Source organism: Schizosaccharomyces octosporus (genome assembly GCF_000150505.1).
Source record: "Schizosaccharomyces octosporus yFS286 unplaced genomic scaffold supercont6.1, whole genome shotgun sequence".
Classification (NCBI taxonomy): Eukaryota; Fungi; Ascomycota; class Schizosaccharomycetes; order Schizosaccharomycetales; family Schizosaccharomycetaceae; genus Schizosaccharomyces; species Schizosaccharomyces octosporus.
The window spans coordinates 1688513-1709432 of NW_013185619.1; the positions used below are offsets into that span (position 1 = coordinate 1688513).

Here is a 20920-nt window from a genome sequence, read left to right on the forward strand (position 1 = left end):
ATTTATCGTTCTTAATTAAAAAAATAGTTTTACTGTTCAATGTACATATAAGTGTATCTCTGTAAATGTATATTCGGTTTATGAATATTGGTAGTGTTACTGGTTATGAAAAACTTTTTCTTCCTCAACCACACTTGGTAAGTGACAGGAAGCCAGAGCAAAACCTTTACCTATATTACTTGTCAATTGATAAAATTGGCTTTGAATTATAAAGGTACTTTTATTTCATTGTTAAGGCTAAAGCTGAAGCCAAAATTTCGCTTTCCCTTTAAACTTTTAATTCAACGAAATATTTGTGGATTTAGACCATACCATCTATTCACAAAGAAAATGGCAGCTATGGAACAACTTACGATGAATTTGAAGTCCTTAGGATTACAAGATCATACTCTTCGTGAAGAAGCTGATGTTGAACACAATCCTATTGACCTCTACCGCAGTTACATTTCTACGGAGTTGTCCAAAATTAGTGGAGTAGATGCTTCTCTTATATATCCTGCTTTGGAGACATCTATAAGCAAAGACTCTGCTGACTTAAATTTACCAGTTCCTCGTCTTCGTGCAAAGGGTGGTAAGCCTCAAGAATTGGCCGCTAAATGGGCTGAGGAATTTCCTAAGGGTTTGGTTGAGGTTGCCGCTAATGGAATTTTTTTGCGTTTTAATTTTATCGGTTCTTCCCTTACCAAACTGGTCTTACCAATGATTTGGAATAAGCGTCAAGAATTTGGTCGCAACGAATCCGGCAAGGGAAAGGTTGCTGTTTTCGATTTCAGTAGCCCCAACATCGCTAAACCTTTCCATGCTGGTCATCTTCGTAGTACAATTATTGGTTCTTTCTTGGCCAACTTGCATGAATCCCAAGGTTGGAAGGTACACCGTGTTAATTACTTGGGAGATTGGGGTAAACAGTTTGGTTTGCTCGCCATTGGCTTTGAGCGATACGGAAACGATAAGGAGTTAGAAGAAAATCCCATGCGTCATCTTTATGATGTTTACGTGAAGATTAATGCCGATGCTACTGCTGAAGAAGAAAAGATTCAGCAAGAAAGTGCTGAAGCTGAAAGTAAGGGTGTGCCTTATACTCCCTTTACTACTCTCCATGGCAAGGCTCGTGAATTCTTCAAGCACATGGAAGCTGGCGATGAGCAAAGCCTTAAGACTTGGTCTCGTTTCCGTGAACTAAGTATCGTCAAATTGAAGCAAACTTACGAGCGTCTTAACATTGAGTATGACGAATATGACGGTGAGTCTCAGGTTTCCCTTCCACTTATGGATGAAATGATTGAAATCTTAAAACAGAAAAACCTTGTCGAACAAGACAACGGTGCCTTGTTGGTTGATTTAACCAAATTTGACAAGAAGCTTGGCAAAGCAGTTGTTCGTAAGAAAGATGGTGCCACTCTTTACTTGACTCGTGATATTGGTACTGCTCTTAAGCGTTACCAAAAGTATCACTTTGACAAATCTGTCTACGTTGTTGCTTCTCAACAAGATATGTATTTTGCTCAACTATTCAAGATCTTAGAGCTCATGGGTTTCGAATGGGCTAAGAAGTGTGTTCATATTAACTATGGTCTTGTTCAAGGAATGAGTACTAGAAAAGGTAAAGCAATTTTCTTGGATGATATCATGGAGGTCGCCAAAGAAGAAATGCATAAAGTTATGCAAAAGAACGAAGAGAAATATTCTCAGATTGAGAATCCCGAAGAGGTTGCTGATATCGTCGGTAAGACTGCTATCCGTATTCAAGATTCTACTGGTAAGCGTATCAATAACTACGCTTTCGATTGGTCACGTATGACTTCTTTTGAAGGTGATACTGGTCCTTACCTTCAATATGCTCATTCTCGTTTGTCATCTGTTCAACGTAATGTGAACTTTACCGATGAGCAGATGAAGAATGCCGATTTGAGTTTGATTACAGAGCCTGATGCTTATGAGTTGGTCCGCTTGCTCGGCCAATACCCTGATGTTTTGAAGAGCGCATTCCGTTTCCAAGAAACATCTACTTTGGTTACATACCTTTTCAAGTTAACACACGCTGTTAGTAAATTATACGATATTCTTTGGGTTAAGGGTCGTGAAGAAAATTTGCAACTTGCACGTCTTGCACTCTTTGGAGCTGCTAAACAAGTTCTGAATAATGGTATGAGATTATTGGGCTTGACTCCCTTGGAGAGAATGTAAGTTGTACAAAATAAAAATTGATTTTTTGTTATGGTAAAATGAAAAATATTATTCAAGTAAGCATATAGATGGGGTAAATGGAAGTTGAAAAATTGGGGTCAAAGTTTGAAATCGTGTATAGCCAGATATTATAAGAGTTATGACATTAAGGCATGGCTTGTTATAAAAAAAATTAAATAATAAAAAGAAAGGCCAGATTTTGATTGATCGTTAGCGATGATGAAAGCAACAGTGTGAAGCGAGTGAAAACAAAACGAAAGGTACTAAAGAGGGAAGAGGGGAAGAGGAGAAGAGCAATAAGAGAACTTTAGGGAAGTGGAATTCAGCTGTTGAAGCATTCGGGTTGTTGCATGGCAGACAAAGCAAGAGCAGATGTAGTACTGACTAAGGTGGGAGGAGAGATCTGAACAGACCTAGGGTTCAAACATTTGCTCTTTTTTTGAGATGGAAAGAAACGACCTAAAAGAGACTTAAGAAAATTGAAGTTTTTTTTAAAAAGATTTTTTGGAGATCCCGCAGAAGGACGCGCTCGGGCAGGTTTGGGCTTTTGCTCTAAGATAACACTTTCCTTTTGAAAATGATTTCGAACATCTCCATCCTCAAAAATGGGATCCATGAAGAAGCTGGAGCGTACTTTGTCCTGATATTCAGCAGCACCTGCTGTAATTAATTTTCGGTTTCGGCTTCGGTCTTGAACATTCATTTTGTAACGGAAAAGAAACGACAATAAAAGACAACGAAGAAAAAAACAGAAAACTGAGTATGAGAGTAAGAATGAAAATAACAGTAACAATATGAAAATGAATTAATATATGAATAAGAATAAACCCTAGAAGGAAAATAAAACTGATGATAATGAAAAAGCCCAAAACAAGAAATCACAATAAAGAAAACCTGTGAAAATAAATAACTTTTTGAACAGAAAAGACAATTCCCTGTTTCTCAGGTTCAAATTGTAAGAATTGACCAGCACCGATGATATAGGATACACGAGGAAGCTTTTTTAAGCGGTATATTTCGAGGGCAAAATGAATAGCGGAAGTTTTGTATGAAACAAAACTTCCTAATTGATATGTGTAAAGAACAAAACCGTCAAGGGATATACCAAATGGTCCATAAATGAACCTGAAAGGAAAGGAACAAAAAGAACAAAAGGAAGGAAAAAGTAACAATATCTCTTTCAGATGATAGGTCTCAATATCGTCTAATAAGAATAATTAGAGAAGCAAGTAAGACGTTGGTTTGATAATTTTTCAAAACAACATCTCTCTATTATTGGTAAAATTGCTGCTTGCGATTCTCATGTTTTATAAGAATGGATGACTTTTATCATACTTGATGATCAACCAAAGATTGCACCGTCCTATGTAAATATCTCTCTGATGATGTGGAAATTAAAAACTCTGGAATCTCTGGGATCATAACGTAAAGTAGAATATGATTAAATGAAGCAAGCAAAGTAATAGCAGCTTAATATTTACTTGACTTTGTAAATTATCATTTCTTGTTACAGCGGGGAATAGACAAAGGTTAATGTTGTTAAGAGTTCGTTAATTAAGAAACGATTGAAAGAATGTGGATGCTGTGCAAAAGAGGAGAGAACTTTTTCACTTATAGTGAATTTATTATAAAAACAGAGACTGGACGTTGGTTTATTTATATTCTTTTTTTTTAAAGAGTTCATATTGACACTTCTCACTTGAATAAACAGTTCATCTTTTCTACTTTTTCGTTTTTCGTTTTTCGAGTTATGAAACTATTTCATTCCATTTGTTTACTTGATGATACGTAAGAATTATTGTTTATTAGCGTGCTTGCTTTCTACTGCGCAATTCCAATTCAAAGTATATCAGATGTCACGTTGGGGTTTGTTTACTTGGGTGGTAAATAAGGATAAAATGCACAGTAAATTTTTCGTGTAAAAATTACTAGATTCAGGTATCTTCTTCATTTGTTTGTTTTTTATTTTGTTTTTATAAGGAAAGGACAGGAAAAATAAAACTTTTTTTGTCCTACGACTTATTTTCGCTTCTGGTTTGGTTCATGAATCGCGCGTATGTGTCGTTGCATATATTTTCACAAAAAACTGTACCGTTTCTGAGATTTTAAAATTTTCATGAATTCATTTTTTGTAATCTTTATATTTCTTTAAACAAGCTTCATTATGTCGAAAAATAAAAAAAAATTTCATAAACTATTTATTTATTATATATCCACAGGAACCACCTCTTTACTACGATACTGTTCCATTGCTGGCACGTTACCTTTCCTCTGGGGGATACGAGAACATCGTCGAAACAACATCAACTTCATAATAAACGTTCTTTTAGATACTCTAATCTTTTCATACATTCTTTTCTTTCTCTAATATAATAATGCCAATGCCGGGTTCGACTAATCAAGAGCCTTTGGCAGAGGCAGAAACAAACATGCTGCAGCGATTAGAACAATTACAAATGCAGACATCCAACATTCTTAAAAAGCTGCATTCCACCACGACCTTCTCGGAAACTTCATCGGCTGATCATGTAAACAAGAATGATACCGTTGCTGAAAGCTCATTGTCCAAGATGCCTACCGACAATATTGATTCAATTACCGAGGCGATGGTTAATGTGAAAATAAATGAAGATCCAAAAACGCAAGAGTCTGCTAATAACTCGATTAACCAGGACACTCCTTCTCTAGATCAACAAGAAACCCCTCAGATACCTGCTACCATTTCACCCAGCAAAACGAAGGTTAAAGCTCGAGCTATTCGACCTTTTGCTAAGTCGCCTCAGGAATCGCTTCCGGCAGATCAACCTCAACGAACTGTACCATCTCGCTTGTCTGGTCGTCTTTCCAATGGCGTTCAAAGTTCAAGACTTTCATCCTCGGGAATTTCTCCGTCACCAGTACGTCCTCCATCTTCGTTAGCTTCCCGGTCTTCATTTCCTTCATCAACCAGTCCTAAAGTCTCACTTTCTACTCCCAAATCGCCGGCTATGGTAAACCCTCAAGTTGCTAGATCCAGATCTTCCTTGGGTGTTCGTCCTCCCTCCAGAATCACCGTCAATTCTATCTCCAGTGTACAAGATACTACACCTAAAGTACAATCTAAACCTTCCACTGGAGCAAATGTTTCTTCCCCTTCAGTTTCTCCCAAAGTCTCTGCTAGGCGAACTAGTGGGGTCTCCATTGTTCGTCCTGCCACTCGGGCTGGAACAACACGGCCAATGTCACGCACGATGGGCCCCTCCTCTGTAGGAATACGTGAAAATCAATCTACTTCCCAGTCTCCTGCTGTCCCAAAGGCAAAAACCAACGCCCGTGCAAATATCCTTCGCCCCTCTACTTCTGCTTATACCGTACGTCCAGGTTCCAGAATCCTCCGTGATCCTGACACATCTCGCGATATGGCTAGACATCCTCCAAATTCTTCTCTGCGTACCAGCTCATCCCTGGGCGTTCGTTCTCCACCTACGAGTACAGCACATAGATCACCGTCGAGACTAGAGCAAACGGGAGCAAGTATCAAGAATTCTAGTGCTAAAATAGTAAGACCTTCAACTGCAGCTGACGTACGATCACCATCAAGGAGTACTTCTGCTACTAGAACACCTTCTCGATTAGGACAAACTGGTGCTGCTTTAAAAAACCCAAACATTAAAGTCCTTAGACCAGGAACTGCTGCTGGGGTACACTCTTCTGCTAGAAGCATTGTCCCAAGAGCACCATCTAGGTTGGAACAAACGGGAGCCACAATAAAAAAATCTAATGTTAGGGTAATGAGACCCGGAACTGCCACTGGGACACGTTCACCTTCTAGGGTTGCTGCACCAAGAGCACCGTCGAGACTCGAACAGACCGGGCCTGATACTAAAAAATCAAATGTCAAGGTTGTGAGACCCGGGACTGCTGCTGGGATACGATCTCCTTCTAGAGCCGCTGCCCCAAGAGCACCGTCCAGGCTTGAACAAACAGGTGTTATTGTAAAAAACTCAAGTGCTAAGATAATGAGGCCGGGTACTGCCTCTGGCGTACGATCTCCATCACGACTTGCACAAACTTCCGTTCCTTCAAAAACTCCAATTAATGGAGTTCGAGCAAGAGCTTCAAATATAGAGCGGCCTGCATCCTCATTACGAATTCACGCTCCTTCTCGTTCTTTACAGCGTCCGTCTATCATTCGCCCAACCACCTCTTTGCAACGAGAGCGAAGCAAAGTTCCAGGAATTTCCAGTCCACTGCCGGAAGATGTCGATGTATCTAAAAAGCCCGAGTCCAACGAATCATTAGACCTCAACAAAATAAATTGACAGCATACCTCTTCTTTTAATGTTTACGACCAAGTCTCTTTTAGGTGGTTTATTTTATACGAGTGTTAGTAATAGTCACTTCATTTTAGCATAATCATTCCGTACAATCAATGTGATAATTTCTTGTTTGAACCCTTTACAACACTTTTCTCCGTTATTTCAATCAATCTAAATTAGAATAAATTTGATGTTTTACTATTTATATATGAAAGAGTATCTTGAAATAATTATTTTCGTATTTGTTTATTAACGAATGCAACATTCGTTAAGTTGGTTAAGAAAACATAAGGAATATTTTAAAACACAAGAAGTCTTTTAGAGTTGTTATTCTACACCAAAAACCAAATAAACCGAACGCGAGTTAATTCGAGTTATTAAAAAAAATTCTATTTGTGTGGTAATTGCTATTTTGGATTGGTTTTAATTGCTTAAAAATGAATGGTTATATACCTGAGACTTCGTCAAATGTTACTGCTAAAGAACAAGAAGTAACTTCACCAAATCACGCGTTGAATGTAAGTAATTCCTTCCTTAATATATATAAATTTCTTGTTACTTTTGTTTTTAAATTTGCTTTATTTTATTTCTCAAAAGTACCTGGAATTGGATGAGTTTCACTATAGATAGTCTGGCTTCGTCTAAATTCTAGGTATAGCCGTAATCTAACCAGGAAAACTCTTTTTTCATGCTAAATTATTCAAATAGTGATTTCTTTTTATACTAACAAAGCCCTAGATTTCTGATTTTGTTTTCTCAAACGGATTCCTGCAGGGTACTTTTTCAGACACAAATTTGCAAATCCAGGACAATGTATATCGTCTCCATGCCTTGTTTTTAGCGCGTTCACCTGTTTTATATCAAAAAATAACAGAAGTGTCTTCCAACGGGATGCCCTACAATGTCAAATTAGAAATTGAAGATCCTTACGTTACAAAAAAATCAACCATTTTCGTTCTTTCTTCTCTTTATCGTGATGCCGTTACTATACCAGCTGAATTGAACCCCTGTTGTATCCTTGCTACTAGTGCGCTATTGGGACTCGATGGATTGGCATTTGAGGCTGCATCAAGCATAGAAAATTTAATTAATCCATTCACAATGGAAAATATTCTTACTTTTTTGGACCCAAGACTAGAAGGCTTTGAAAGGCTTAAAATCGGACCATATCCTAGATACACCGCCGGCCTCTTTGACAAAGCTTTAGAAGTTATGTACACCACTCTTCTTAATCATTGGGATAAGGAGTACGTGAATGTGCTTCGCAATCTTCCTTTCCCTGTCATTAAAAACCTTTTGGAAAGCGACAAACTTACTGTTGGTGCAAGCAGTATGGCGCGTTACAAACTCGCTACAGAGATTGTACGAATGCGAAATTCCTACAGAAAACAATTTCGCATAGAAGGACGTGGTGATGAGAGTGTTGTATTAGCGTTCGGAGAAGGCAATCGATCTATTCAGCTAGTCAGTACCGCTTCAGGTCCTGAGTCAAGACGGAAAACACTTTGGAAGGCAGCCTCAAGTCAATAAGTTTAAGTAATAGTTTCTACGAAAGCAAAATATGCTCATATATGAACTCTATACGATTTCTGGATACCCGTTTATCTGTGTATGTTCTTAATTAATCTTGACTGTAATATATTTTTGTCACACACATTACACCAAAGAAAAGCAAAATTGAGAAGTGTAAATTATAAAATAAGCTTGTTTATGTACTGACTTTTCAGGCGTTGTAACGAAATTTTTCTTGTAATTCATGACACGAGGTAAAGGCTTCAAGTACATTTAGCATTTGAAAAGACGAAGGTTGCTAAAACCTCTATAAATATTCAGATATATTCATCAAACACAGAAGTCGTCTTGCAAATTTACTAGTTAATACATTTATACATAATCTTCAAAATTTTATTAACCGTATTATCCGTTAAACAAGAATGATTTTAACCCAAATACCTTAGCAGTTTTAATCAGCTTTACGTTTCTTCTTCACGGGCTCTTCAGGTGGTACGAAAGCCTTTTCTCGTTCTTCTTCTCTGAGTTTTTGTTTCTCTTTTTGTTTCTCTCTCTTCTCGGAACGTATCTTACGTTCCTTCTCTTCCTTCTTCAAGAAATACTCACCACTCTCAATTTCAAGATCAAGCTTGCTAGGTTGTTGAGGAGGAGGAAACGGCGTGTAATCCTTCTTTTCTTTAATTTTAACAGGCTTGCGGCGTGCAACGTTCCTCTTCTTGAACTGAGGTAAGAATCGATCCCACGATTCGTTAACTAGTGTAGGGTCCTTAGCCAATTCACGCTTAATCATTAATTCCTTGATGTGATAAATTGGGTGAATATTATGCATGCAATCTTCAACAATTCTACGAAGTTCCTTTAATCCTTTATAACCACCCATAGCAGCTACCGTGGTACCTTGTACTAAAATGTAGCATTGAGTCAACAATTCCAATGCCTTCAAGGTCTGTCCGTTATTACCTACCAAACGTTGGCGACGTTTAACAAATCGTTCCTTGTTACGAACAACATTTCCAATTTTGATAATATCACATGCGACACCATCTTGCATAATTTTAATGGCTTGTGGAAATGGGACACTTCGAGACAATAACTTGATCATGTCTCTAGCATCCAAAATAGCATAAGGATCGAATGTTTTTCTAGTGGTCTTTACAGTCATACTGCCCTCTACCAAGTCAAGAACGCATGCAATTCCATATTTATCCAAAGCCCTTGTTACATGAGGCCAGACTTCTCGAAGATATTTTTCACGATATTTGGGGAATAGAGTAGCGAAACTGGACTCTTCCAAAAAGGGCTCAGTAGCTTCTTCTTTCGAAAAAGGATCAATTTTCCACTATTTATGTTAGTTTGACTTCTTCTAAAGCATCCAATGCCGTTTCCACAATATCTGAAATTTTTTACTTACATGGTCTATATCATCAGTATCCCATGGTTTTTCACGTCTTTTCAGTGTTAAAAAATATTTTTCTTATAAAGGCAAATAAAACTCATACCTATAACGTTTGTTTTTATTCACAACCACTATGTTCAGTTAGTTTCTAATAGAACAACGTATAATTACTTACCATTGGGTTGTTCCCTATCTTCCAATTCACTCATTTGCAAATTTTATTAGGATAAAAATTGATTTTTTTCCAAGTTAAGCTCAATCCTAACTTTCGGTGGTGAAGGGAGTTGGTTCGTTCTACTTCTACTGAAAGCTATACAAGAGCTTTACCAAGTTGGGACTGCCAACATCCGTATCCTCGTCTGTAACTCACAGAGTCGCTTTTATGTTATAAAAAATGAAATAATATTAGATACTTGTGTTAATCGAATTTGAAAATTTGGATAAATCGGACTATGGCGTTTGTAGCGCGAAAAACCTTTCCTTACGAAAAGCCTTCAACATGGTTTCCAGGCCATATGCATAAAACTCTAAAAAAATTGCAATTACTTTCATCGAAAACAGATATACTAGTTGAAGTTCGGGATGCTCGTATCCCTTTGACCTCAAGGAATTTTGCAGTAGAGTCGATTTTGAGAAAGAAAAATCGAATTATTGTTTACAACAAATGTGATTTAGCTATTCCATTCGATAAATCTGTTCCGAGTTTTCGTCATGAAATGACACGTCTCCAACAGTCTTTTCAATATATGCAAGACTGGTTCCAGCAGTCTCGGAGAGACACATTGAAAACGGTAGATACTTCTGCCTATGTATCTTCAATACCTCTCTATGGAAAGAAATTGTTAAAAAAGATTCGGAGTATGTCAGTTCATGGACTTACCAACAATGAACGCGTACACGTATACTTCGTTGGAATGCCAAACACAGGGAAAAGCAGCATTTTAAATTCTTTACGACATGTAAGTTTGCGCCGTAGTAAAGCTGCAATAACCGGAAATCACCCAGGTGTTACGAAACACTTTAGCGAAGTTGTCAGGTTGCTAGATGATGCCGAGGTGTTCATGCTTGATACTCCAGGTAAGTTACCTTTCTGAAAGGATACAACATGTCTTCCAAAGTTGATTGATACTAACCATCTCATAGGTATCATGACTCCGTCCATCGCTTCACCAGAAGATATGCTGAAGCTGTCTTTAGTTGGATGTGTCAAGGAAGGATTAATTGACTCTGTGACTTTGGTGGATTATTTGCTGTTTCGAATCAATCTAGTTGACCCTTCCATTTATTCAAAATGGTCTCCGCCTACTAATGATGTGGACGAATTTTTAGAAAATGTAGCCCAAAGAACAGGCAAACTGTCTAAAGGGGGAGGGTACAATGACAATACCGTCTCTGCTTATGTACTTCAAACTTATCGGTCTGGAAAGCTTGGAAGGTTTTTGTTGGATCCAATCGACAAGCTTAGTATGGAGCTACGACTACAACGTGAATTAACTAAAAGCCAAAAAAAATAAAAAATAATTTTTTTTTTGTTTTTACTGACAACGGCATTGTAACTTGACTAAGTAACTAGTGAAGAATACGTGTCAAGGGTCATATTCCATCAATGTGTATTCTTACTTTTAATTAACTAAGTGATAACTGTACTATCCAATTTATCAATGCAGCACCATGCGAGTAAACCATAACTTGCGTTTTCTCGAAACACATTAGAAGAGATTAAAAGCCAGGATTTCATTAAACGGTATAATCCTAGTCCAATTTTTCCATATCATAATTGCTTATTACATACACAACTCAAAAAAAAAAAAAAGATTAAAAATATCTAGTAAATATAAGAACAAATAGGCTTATGAATAAATTAGTAAATTAACAAGTAAACAAACGAATAAGAATGACAAATTGGTGACGAGAAGCCCCGTACGACCATTTTTTAGAATGCATGCGGCCAAACTTAGCCGTATTGGTGGTTTTTCTTATAGCCATCACTGGTAATTGCATGTTCGTAAACCGAAGGATATGGGTTTTTTGCTAGATTTGGGGAGTTCACATCGTCATCGCTGACACAAAGAGTGGGCGAACATACATTTGCCTCGCCACGTACATCTTGCGAATCAGCAGGATTCATAGTTTCAGAAAGAAACGGGTTAGTAGATGCTATGGGGCTGTGAATGAGTTCTTCCAAATCTTGTCGCTGTTCCAAGTCAGAGCGGTCGACAGAGTCAAACTCGGTATTAACAGAACCGCGAGGAAAAGCTTCAGTTTGCTCTATAGACCGAGTATTATGATCAGTAGTTTCAGAAGTTTGCTGAATAGGATATGCATCTTTTCCACTTGAAGGGACTGCTAAATCATTATGAGCAGCATTATACTCCTGAGCACTGGGGGTAGCTGGTCTTTCAATAGTGTTGTTGAAATTTGAAGAAGCAGTGTATACGGGATCACCGTCTTCAACGGAAGAAACTCCAGTATTAGAAGCCGGAGTCGTCTGTTGTGCATCCTCCAAACTTTGACGGATGGCTTCGGCCATCATTAGCTGTTCAACATTGGCAAGGTATTGATGTCTACGGCTGCCCAAGGCGCGTCTTTGGGAATTTACACGCGAGGATCTGAAAGGCTGTGAATTATCTGAAGAGGAGACACTCTCGCTATGACTTCCATTAGGAGATGGTTCCAATAGATGAGTATTTAAAAGAGTAGAATTTGCAGCACGTCTGAACGCACGTCGACGGGCCTTTTCCAAATTGTACTGCCAGTCTGGATGAATCAAGTCGGTAGTTATGACACGTTGATCGTCGTACGAAAACTTTGTATTTGAGTTAGGGACCCAGGCCCGATCCTGCCCAGAAATAAAGAGTTTTTTAATTTCATTAGTCAATGGATGGGAATCGGGCTCTAGCTGTGAAGGGGCATTGAAAGAAAAGCGCGACAAAGCGGGATTTGGAACGTAAACAACACCAAACCGATCGGTCATACAGTACGGACACTTGACGGGCTCTGATATCAAATCGAAATCGCTCGGCTGAGGATCATTGGCATGCACGGTTGGCAAATGGGGGTCGGGGCGACGTATTTCTACAAAGCACTCGGAACAAATTGGTTGTGCGCAGCAGCGAGTATAGTTAAAGTTTGGTGGATAATAAAGAAAACAAATTGGGCATTCAAAGGCGTTAGCATAAATAGTGGAAATAGCATGGGCATAATTGTCTTGGGTAATAGCGTGGGTATTTCCAGAAACGGAATTGGAACGTGACCGAACAGTCCGCTCGGCTCGGCTTTTCACTTCACGTTTCAAGGACTTGGGTTGTCCTAGAGTATGAACTTTTGCTTCACGGATAGCGGATCGCAACGTCATGGTCTTTTGAGAACCTAGAGCCCTTTCGACAACTTCTGCGACTTTTTCAGGTGGCCAGTTTGCATTATATTCCTCGAGTCCTTTATAAAACGGCATTAAACGGCGTTCAAGCTAAATACAAAGTTAGTAACAATAGACCCGAAGGAAAAGTAACCCTCCAAAACCCGTAGATAAACATCAATCCTTTCTTGAAGAACGTCGGTTTTATATTTTACAATGCGTCGTCACTAACGTTCTTTGATCGAAAAAAAAGATCTAAAAATTTCTTTATAAACATACCATTAATCTTCGTACAATTGATATTTTATAAGATGGTTCTGAGCCGTAAACACCGTGTGCGAAGAGAAAACCACCATCAATTAGGCGAACTAAATTATTTATATACTCATCTTCATTGTCATGCTTTTCTTTACCAATCGTGTTGCCCATTTTATTGACAAGTTTCCAGCACAAGGCGTATTTGGCAAAGGTTTCGTTGCGTCCCTACTTGACCGATGGAGGTTGAACTACTACTTAATAAAGAAATCGCCACGTCAGAGATGGAAGATCGGATCGACCTTCTGGTAACATCATTATGGTATATCCATTAAGTGGATACCTCTATATACGAATATATAGTAGAATAAGAAACCCTCTTTATAAGAAACCCTCTTTATAAAAAATTTACTTACTGTTTCAAGAAAGGGTTGTAACTGAGTACAAAGGACAAAGAGAAGAAGAAAGAATAGGAGGAGCACACAATTTCATTGATGAAAAATAAATGAAAAATAATTTTAATATATGAATGACAGGAGCTGTCACTTTCCGGACGCAGTTTAGACATTTGCGACAGAGTAGAGTATTTTATTTTCGGTCCATTGGAATGCAGAATTGCAAGATTGCATGTAAGCAGATATACATACAAAAAGTTTCTTTTTATAGTTATTTATTGTAGTATAAAACAAGTGAAAATTCAAGTCAAAGCAGCAAAAAAGAAACTGAAAAGTTGTTTACATATCTTTCATCAGTCTACTATTAAGAACCGAACCCCAGATCAGGTATATGAGTCGGTCCGCTAATGTCGACAATATTATTCAGTAGATGCAAAGATACAAATGAATTCTGAAAATTCATTTTAAAAGACAAAATGTTTCTTTATTTATTCTTTTTCTCTTTTTATAGAGAAAACTCTCTTTCTTTGGTGTCTCTTGAGACATCACAGCACAGCTTACTCATTCATTCATATAGCTACTTATTATATAAGTGTTTGTTCTTCCCTTTTCCCTCCTACTCTCAGTGTCTTCTCTGTTGATGGTTTGTTGTTACTTTTTACATTTTTCTTTGCTTTATTCTTTATTGTTTATTGTTTTTAATTAACGTGTAGCCAACTATCACGAACACCCACCTTTAACCTACACAATGGACCTTTTGTTTGAATACCTCCATTGTCCACAATGATTAAAATAGGTCGCCATGGGACTCTACTTTTTCGTAGTTTAGCACATGCTGACGAACATTGAGCTTGTAGTTGGCTCGGTTTGTTAAATTTATTTAATTCTTTTTTCTTTTCGTTTCCTTTCTTTCGAGTTTCGTTGTTTTGGACCTTACCATTTTTTGTCGGGGGGTTTTTTTTTGTTTACTAGTAATTGTTCGTTCTATAACTCGTGTTGAAACTTATTTTGGACATGGAGACTGGAACTATTTCACCCAATGATTATATTTCAAAAAAAAATTCATTAAAGAATGAGAAAATTCACGTTTCCATCACTGAAAAATCCATACAAAGTCCTATTACTGCTCAACTATCCGCCTCTACCGCCCTCAGTTCCGACTCCTTAAATTCTCCTTCACATGTTTATAGGACTTTTCTGGATTTACCTTCTCTCGATGGTGATGATGTCCAATCTTCTGCTTACTATGCTCACGCTTCCTCTTGGTCCGATTATGCCTTTGCATTTCACCTCTCTGATACCCTCCTTATCGTCGCTACACTCATCTTTACGTGTTCGTCTGCATGCTTGGAACCGCTCATGACTTGGACCATCGGTAAAATCTTTGATGCTTTTTCCAATTATGCACGATCTGTAATTTCTCTCGATGAAATGTGCTCCATCGTCAATTTTAATTCACTTCTTATTTTCATATTCGGTATGGCTTCGTGGATCTTTAGTTTTGCCGTTCGTTTTCTCTGGCAATACCTTAGTGCCATTATTGGAAAACGGTCTCGTGCTCTATGCTTTCATGCCCTTGCCAACAAACCATCTGCGTTTTACTCACTTACCAGCAGCTCTAGTGCCTTAATCAATTCGGTAGACAGATGTATTCAATTTTATGAATCTTCCATCAATCTCCCCCTTTTCCATATTGTCGAAAACATGGCTATTGTCATTTCTTGCCTCGTTATATCCTTTCGTTATAGCTGGTCTTTGACACTTATCATCATGGCTTCCTATCCTATTATTATGTTTGTCGTTGCCTTCATCAACTCTTATCTCTACAATAGCTATGAGGGTGATCGACTAGCTTCTGAAAAAGCAGCTTCTTTCATCGAAAAAGTCTTGATGGCTTACAAAACTGTCACCTTTCATGCCATGCAAAATCATGAGTTTCAAAATGTTCGCACTGCCATCCACCATAGCTCTAAATCTTTTCTCCGGTTTTCCTTTCTTCATTCCTTGCAGGGAGGAATTTCACAGTTCTTCTTGTATTCTGTCTTTTTTCAAGGTCTTTGGTTTGGTAACCATTTAGCTGATTCCGGAAAGGTTACTGCTGGTCAGGTCGTTACCGTTTTTGGTTCTTGTCTCTCTATTGCCTCTTCTATCCAACAAATCCTCCCATCTATTCCTGATCTTGTGAAAGGAAAATTTGCTTCCCATTTTCTCAAGTCTTTATGTCGGGAACCTACTTCTTCCAAACAAAAACCCCCGAAAGTCGGTTTTCAAGACCTTAAATTATCTTGGAATTTTAATATGCGTAATGTATCTTTTATGTACCCAAGTACAGAAGATCATAAACCGTTTAGCATCATCAATGTCTCATTGTCCATTCCTTCTGGTAAGGTTTCGCATATCATTGGACCAAGCGGTTCAGGTAAAAGCACAATTGCAACGTTACTTATGAGCTTCTTTCAACCTACATATGGCTTTATATATGTGGATGATGTTCCTTTAGCAATGATCGATCCAAACTATGTATATTCCAATGTTACCTTGGTTAGGCAAGATGCCGTCGTATTTGACATGACAATTCGTGAAAATATTATGATAGGAAACCACAATGCCTCTGAAAGTGACTTTGAATGTGCTGTACGTCTAGCCCTTGTTGACGAGTTTGTTTGGAATTTTGACAAAGGCTATGATACTCCTTGTCACGAGGGAACCCTTAGTGGTGGACAACGTCAACGTATTGCTTTAGCTAGAGCACTTCTTCGAAATACTGAAGTGTTAATCCTCGATGAACCTACTAGTGGCTTGGATATCATTTCAAAGAACCTAATCAACGATGCTATTCGTGCACACCGCTTAGGTAAAACAACGATCTACATTACTCACGATATGTCTCAAATTTACAATGATGATTTCGTTTTTGTTATTGAAAATGGTCGTTTACTTCATCAGGGTTCAAAAAAGGATTTATCCAATCTCGAGTTATTCGACGATTTATCTGATGAGCAAGAGGATTTCTCCTCTGAAACGACAGAATTGGAAAATCCGTTTTTAGCAAGCTTTGAGAAATCTGAGGAAGCCTCTTCTTTTTACGATGACATATCTCCCTCCTACGTTGATGCATCACCAACCATGTCTGTTATGCATAATCGTGATCCAAAAAATTACTCCATATTGCAAGAAAAGCCACTGAATTCCACAGATGGCAACGAAAACTTATTTTTAAAAGCCAAAGAAAAGGAGTCTATCTATTCCATATATACTATATTCAAAAGCTTATGGAAAGTTCCAAAGGCCAGATATCTGTTTTTCTTTGGTTGTTTAACTTCACTCGGGCAAGGTGCAAGTATACCAGTATTATCTTATATTGTATCTAAGTGTCTCAATTTGTTTATGCATCAAAATATGTCTGTTGGAATTGCGCTATGGTCTTGCATGATTTTAGTCGTGGCCGCATTCACAGGTTTGTTTTATTTCTTGAGCCATTACATATTCTCAAAGGCTGCAACAAGTTGGTGTGACTATTATCGTCTAATTGGCATGAACAAGTTGTTATCACAGGACCAGGAATGGTTCGATGAAACATCAAATTCACCTATTTTATTTTCTAAAATTTTGGTTGGTAACATCAATGATATGAGAAATATGATCGATTCTTTGGTAGAAGAACTTTTTGTTGCTTTCGTGATGATGCTAGTCGGTTTAATATGGGCTTTGATAACTGGATGGAAGTTGGCTATTATTCTAACAGCTGTAAGTCCGGTTTTATTGCTGACATCAAAAGTTTTCTCTTACTTTTATGTTAAGACAGAGAAAGATTGTCAAGACTGCTCAATTGCTACTACTTCCGTTTTGCATCAAACTACTTTGAACCTTGATGCGATTAGAGGGCTGTCTGTTATGCCATATTTTCGCGAAAAGTATAAAGTGCTTTTGAAAGATTATTGGGATGCAACGAAAAGAAAAGCAATATTTACTAGTTTGGGATATTCCATCACTTGTTCACTCTTATATTTTGTTCGTTCCCTACTATTTTACGCTGCAGCAAAGTTTATCTCGAAGAATTATTATAATGTTGAGCAAACCGTACAAATTTTATCATTAGCCACCTTTACGATGGTATCTGCTTCTAGCTGCATCATGTCTTTGCCCAATGTTTCTGCTAGCCGAATTGAAGCTAGCAGGGTTTTGCGATTGGCTGATATGAGACCAGGAAAGCTCAACAATCAAGGTAATATGAAATTTCCTTTCGTTGGGAAAATTGAATTTGACAAGGTTAATTTTGCTTATAACCAAGAGCGAGGAGCTTCCGCTTTAAGTAACGTATCATTCACGATAAAACCAAAGGAGAAAGTTGCTATTGTTGGTGGATCTGGCTCAGGAAAATCAACCACGGCAGAGCTACTCCAGAAGGTTTATATGTCTGACAACATTTATATTGATGACCACCCACTTTCTGAAATCGATACTAAATGGTTAAGACGAAAAATGGCTGTTGTAGACCAAAAGCCCAATTTAATGGGTGAAACCATTTTAGAAAGTTTATTATATGGTTGCGATGCGAATATGGTAGCAATTGAAGAGGCTTTAAAGCAAGCCAACATCCTCGACACCTTACAGAATCTGCCAAACTATTTGGAATCGCCAATCTCGGAGTTTAGCAAAAATCTTTCTGGTGGGCAGGCCCAACGGTTGGCCATCGCGAGAGCATTGCTCCGAAAACCAAGACTCTTAATTTTGGATGAATGTACTTCTGCACTAGATTCAGATTCATCTAGCAAAATTGAACAAACAATTAAAAGCTTGACATGTACAGTACTTATCATAACTCACCAAATTTCGTTGATGAGACTCGCCGACCGCATCATTGTCATGAATTCCGGTAATGTCATAGAAACTGGTTCTTATGATGAATTAATGACTCCACATACTCATTTTTGGAAACTTGTCCATAGTGGTAAATGGACAGACTAATACCTTTGCATTATCCGAATAATGTTTTCTTAATTTATTATCGCATTTATGTTACGAGATACATTAATCATCAATACTTTAATCATTTTAATAAAAATTTTGTTGTATAGTTGCTAATTTGCTCTTTTTTTTTTTATAAAATAGTTTTCACTATTCCGGCAGCGATTGTATTTCCATCCCGTCGAAGAATGATTCTACTCAACGATGGGCTTTCTTCAGAAGTACATACTGGATACAAACCTTCCAAAAAGTTAACTTGCATAGAGGCACGCTTTCTACTGGTAATGTGCCTTGCTTTCTTACCATTTACGTTTATGATTTTTACAGCGACTGGAGCAACTGTTCGACCACGGTGGAGCACTAATGTTGATCCAGACAAGATTGGACCGAGTATATCAAAAGTTTGAATGTCTGCTGTAAAGGACTTACTGCGCTTAACAGGGTCACTATAAGTGGACAAGATATCACCGAGACTGATTTGGTTTGGCTCAATGTCCGTCAGCTGTACAGTAACATTATCTCCAGCGACAGCCCATGATACGGAAGGATCAGAATTTCGCATGACGGCTTTGACATACGCATCCTCCTGTGAAGATACATTATACAAAACCTGGCCGTTTTGAATATTACCAGACTCTACTCTTCCTGAAATAGTTGCGCCTCTCACAGATCGATAAGTATCGTGAACAGAGACTCGAAGAGGTCCTCTATAAGCCTTTAACGGAGGGTTGAAATTATCTAGAACTTCTATTAATGTTGGACCGTTATACCAAGTGTAGAGTGGGGAAGAAGATTTTTCTATAAGATTTACACCAGAGACAGCAGAAACAGGAATAAAATGAACGTTCTCCTCTTTAAATCCAACCATCCGAATCAAGAAGTCAGATACCGAAGCTTTGATTTCATTATAGCGATCCAAAGACCAAGACATGAGATCAAGCTTATTCACGGCAACTGCAAGTTCAGAAACCCCAAGAGCACGTAGCAAATAAGCATGCTCTCGAGTTTGTCCATTTGCTAGAAAACCACGCTCATAGTTGTTTTGCGAAGAATCGACGACCAAGATTGCAAATTCAGCAGAAGCAGCTCCAGCAATCATACCGGAAATGAAATCCTTGTGACCAGGCGCATCACCAACCTCATAAATTTGTTTGTGGCTTTCAAAGGAGGTAGCCGCAACGTCCATGGTAACACCCCTAAGACGCTCTTCGTCCGTAGAATCGAGTAACCAAGCATAAGAAAAGCTTCCCTTTCCTTGATTAGAAGCCTCATTGTGAAGTTTTTGCATAGATCGAGTGTTGACATCACCCAGTTCAAACATAATCCTTCCAAGCATGGTACTTTTGCCTGAATCGACATGTCCGGTAACAACTAAGTGGACAACAGGCTTGGGTTGAGACTCTTCGTAAATTTTTGGAACATCTATCAACAATGAAGACTCTTGCTTCCGTGGCGTTTGTGTCTCCTCTTCATCCTTTGATTTCTCTCCGGTCTGTTCTTTTCCGTTCAAATTCAGCTTCTTCATCGAAACGTTTAAAGAAGCAGAGGCATTTTTAGTGGAAGGTTGGGCTTCAACGGTTTGTTTTTGTTTTTGTTCTTGTTTTGGTGGCTTCTTCTTATGAGATTCGTCTTTTCCATTTTTCTCTTCAGCTCTTGCGGTACAGCTTTTAACTAGATAATTGACAGATTTCTCCACATCAAAATAATAGTACCATACTGTATCGGCTATTTCTTTGTTTGTCACGGGAAGTCCTTCAACAGTTTCCTGGACAGCAGCAATGGCTTCACGAAATTGTTCTGCACAAGAATGTTAGGTCAGACGGTCCGATGAAATATTTCTTCATGATTTGCTTACCTTCTTGTTCATCAGTCAATTCTTCCACTGGCTCATCTGCATCATACTCTAAAAAGAAATCGCTTGTAAGCAGTTGAACTTCACTATTTACAGACAACCATACTTACCTTCCAACTCTAAATTCTTTACATTACGATGTCTCGACATCTTTTGGATTGTATTTACAAAAATATAGGGATAAATAAAACGAATAAATAAAGAGGCCTTTTACTAAAACAATAGTTTTGGCACTTTGTACCTTTCAAATTTTTTATTGCTGGTACGCAAGAAGCGTAATGGAAGTGACATAAGATATTGACATAGACGATTCTCAAGTTAAGCATGTCGCGCTAAACGAAGCATTAGTATATGTTCGCCAAGATTCTTTTTTATTGTAGAAAATGAAAAGATGTCAAAAATTTTACCTCTGAAGCGCTATAGTCGCCGTGGAAATTTTCTACAAAAGCTAGCAACTCCTATAATACCGGCTACTGCAAAGTAGTAAAATTTTTAGTCTAATTTTAGTAATACCTTTTTAGTCTATACAAACAAAAAGCTACGAATTCTTGTAAAAGGTAGATTTCTGCTCGATGTTTATTGTTTATCATACAATAACTTTAATACGATTTTTTTTTTTTTTTCTTTTTTTTTAAGCTTCCAAAGTCACATTGAAGAAGAAACCATTACAAAATTGCCTAAAAGTAGGTTAAGAAAAACAAC

General features: G+C 37.9%; 9 protein-coding genes across 9 annotated transcripts; 5 read left to right on the forward strand and 4 right to left on the reverse strand.

The window, feature by feature from the left end:
* Positions 1 to 100: 100 nt before the first annotated feature.
* SOCG_03309 (cytoplasmic arginine-tRNA ligase Rrs1/Mrs1) lies at positions 101 to 2342 on the forward strand. The gene has a single exon (XM_013161797.1). It carries the CDS (start codon positions 331 to 333, stop codon positions 2185 to 2187), a length of 1857 nt encoding a protein of 618 aa, XP_013017251.1. The 5' UTR covers positions 101 to 330; the 3' UTR covers positions 2188 to 2342.
* On the reverse strand, positions 2175 to 3353 carry SOCG_03310 (uncharacterized protein). Its single transcript, XM_013161798.1, has one exon. It carries the CDS (start codon positions 2888 to 2890, stop codon positions 2510 to 2512), a length of 381 nt encoding a protein of 126 aa, XP_013017252.1. The 5' UTR covers positions 2891 to 3353; the 3' UTR covers positions 2175 to 2509.
* Positions 3354 to 4458: 1105 nt separating this feature from the next.
* Positions 4459 to 6684, forward strand: SOCG_03311 (microtubule-associated protein). Its single transcript, XM_013161799.1, has one exon. The coding sequence runs from the start codon at positions 4563 to 4565 to the stop codon at positions 6486 to 6488; it is 1926 nt and encodes a 641-aa protein (XP_013017253.1). The 5' UTR covers positions 4459 to 4562; the 3' UTR covers positions 6489 to 6684.
* A 125-nt stretch (positions 6685 to 6809) lies between these two features.
* On the forward strand, positions 6810 to 8219 carry SOCG_03312 (BTB/POZ domain-containing protein Btb2). Its single transcript, XM_013161800.1, has 2 exons — positions 6810 to 7003; positions 7224 to 8219. The coding sequence occupies exons 1-2, from the start codon at positions 6923 to 6925 to the stop codon at positions 8013 to 8015; spliced, it is 873 nt and encodes a 290-aa protein (XP_013017254.1). The 5' UTR covers positions 6810 to 6922; the 3' UTR covers positions 8016 to 8219.
* SOCG_03313 (rRNA processing protein Mis3) lies at positions 7013 to 9695 on the reverse strand. The gene is made up of 4 exons (XM_013161801.1): positions 9569 to 9695; positions 9497 to 9524; positions 9409 to 9445; positions 7013 to 9336 (listed from the first exon to the last, which is right to left on the reverse strand). Exons 1-4 carry the CDS (start codon positions 9600 to 9602, stop codon positions 8449 to 8451), a joined length of 987 nt encoding a protein of 328 aa, XP_013017255.1. The 5' UTR covers positions 9603 to 9695; the 3' UTR covers positions 7013 to 8448.
* A 43-nt stretch (positions 9696 to 9738) lies between these two features.
* Positions 9739 to 11092, forward strand: SOCG_03314 (GTPase). The gene is made up of 2 exons (XM_013161802.1): positions 9739 to 10470; positions 10537 to 11092. The coding sequence occupies exons 1-2, from the start codon at positions 9846 to 9848 to the stop codon at positions 10905 to 10907; spliced, it is 996 nt and encodes a 331-aa protein (XP_013017256.1). The 5' UTR covers positions 9739 to 9845; the 3' UTR covers positions 10908 to 11092.
* Positions 11008 to 13242, reverse strand: SOCG_03315 (zf-C3HC4 type zinc finger). Its single transcript, XM_013161803.1, has 2 exons — positions 13028 to 13242; positions 11008 to 12859 (listed from the first exon to the last, which is right to left on the reverse strand). The coding sequence occupies exons 1-2, from the start codon at positions 13175 to 13177 to the stop codon at positions 11348 to 11350; spliced, it is 1662 nt and encodes a 553-aa protein (XP_013017257.1). The 5' UTR covers positions 13178 to 13242; the 3' UTR covers positions 11008 to 11347.
* Positions 13243 to 13447: 205 nt separating this feature from the next.
* Positions 13448 to 20826, forward strand: SOCG_03316 (M-factor transporter Mam1). Its single transcript, XM_013161804.1, has one exon. It carries the CDS (start codon positions 14413 to 14415, stop codon positions 18364 to 18366), a length of 3954 nt encoding a protein of 1317 aa, XP_013017258.1. The 5' UTR covers positions 13448 to 14412; the 3' UTR covers positions 18367 to 20826.
* Positions 18407 to 20494, reverse strand: SOCG_03317 (elongation factor 1 alpha like protein). Its single transcript, XM_013161805.1, has 3 exons — positions 20329 to 20494; positions 20222 to 20269; positions 18407 to 20163 (listed from the first exon to the last, which is right to left on the reverse strand). Exons 1-3 carry the CDS (start codon positions 20366 to 20368, stop codon positions 18500 to 18502), a joined length of 1752 nt encoding a protein of 583 aa, XP_013017259.1. The 5' UTR covers positions 20369 to 20494; the 3' UTR covers positions 18407 to 18499.
* Positions 20827 to 20920: the final 94 nt, after the last annotated feature.

Bases quoted from the DNA above. Each gene is read 5' to 3' on its own strand.
- SOCG_03309 (XM_013161797.1), top strand. From the start codon at position 331: ATGGCAGCTATGGAACAACTTACGATGAATTTGAAGTCCTTAGGATTA.
- SOCG_03313 (XM_013161801.1), bottom strand. From the start codon at position 9,602: ATGAGTGAATTGGAAGATAGGGAACAACCCAATG. The intron at 9,525-9,568 runs GTAAGTAATTAT...AACTGAACATAG, and splicing joins AGATAGGGAACAACCCAATG to TGGTTGTGAATAAAAACAAA. The intron at 9,337-9,408 runs GTAAGTAAAAAA...TAACATAAATAG, and splicing joins ATACTGATGATATAGACCAT to TGGAAAATTGATCCTTTTTC.
- SOCG_03310 (XM_013161798.1), bottom strand. From the start codon at position 2,890: ATGAATGTTCAAGACCGAAGCCGAAACCGAAAATTAATTACAGCAGGT.
- SOCG_03314 (XM_013161802.1), top strand. From the start codon at position 9,846: ATGGCGTTTGTAGCGCGAAAAACCTTTCCTTACGAAAAGCCTTCAACA. The intron at 10,471-10,536 runs GTAAGTTACCTT...ACCATCTCATAG, and splicing joins GTTCATGCTTGATACTCCAG to GTATCATGACTCCGTCCATC.
- SOCG_03315 (XM_013161803.1), bottom strand. From the start codon at position 13,177: ATGGGCAACACGATTGGTAAAGAAAAGCATGACAATGAAGATGAGTAT. The intron at 12,860-13,027 runs GTATGTTTATAA...CTTTGTATTTAG, and splicing joins CAATTGTACGAAGATTAATG to CTTGAACGCCGTTTAATGCC.
- SOCG_03312 (XM_013161800.1), top strand. From the start codon at position 6,923: ATGAATGGTTATATACCTGAGACTTCGTCAAATGTTACTGCTAAAGAA. The intron at 7,004-7,223 runs GTAAGTAATTCC...ACAAAGCCCTAG, and splicing joins CACCAAATCACGCGTTGAAT to ATTTCTGATTTTGTTTTCTC.
- SOCG_03316 (XM_013161804.1), top strand. From the start codon at position 14,413: ATGGAGACTGGAACTATTTCACCCAATGATTATATTTCAAAAAAAAAT.
- SOCG_03311 (XM_013161799.1), top strand. From the start codon at position 4,563: ATGCCAATGCCGGGTTCGACTAATCAAGAGCCTTTGGCAGAGGCAGAA.
- SOCG_03317 (XM_013161805.1), bottom strand. From the start codon at position 20,368: ATGTCGAGACATCGTAATGTAAAGAATTTAGAGTTGGAAG. The intron at 20,270-20,328 runs GTAAGTATGGTT...ATTTCTTTTTAG, and splicing joins AAAGAATTTAGAGTTGGAAG to AGTATGATGCAGATGAGCCA. The intron at 20,164-20,221 runs GTAAGCAAATCA...ATTCTTGTGCAG, and splicing joins ATTGACTGATGAACAAGAAG to AACAATTTCGTGAAGCCATT.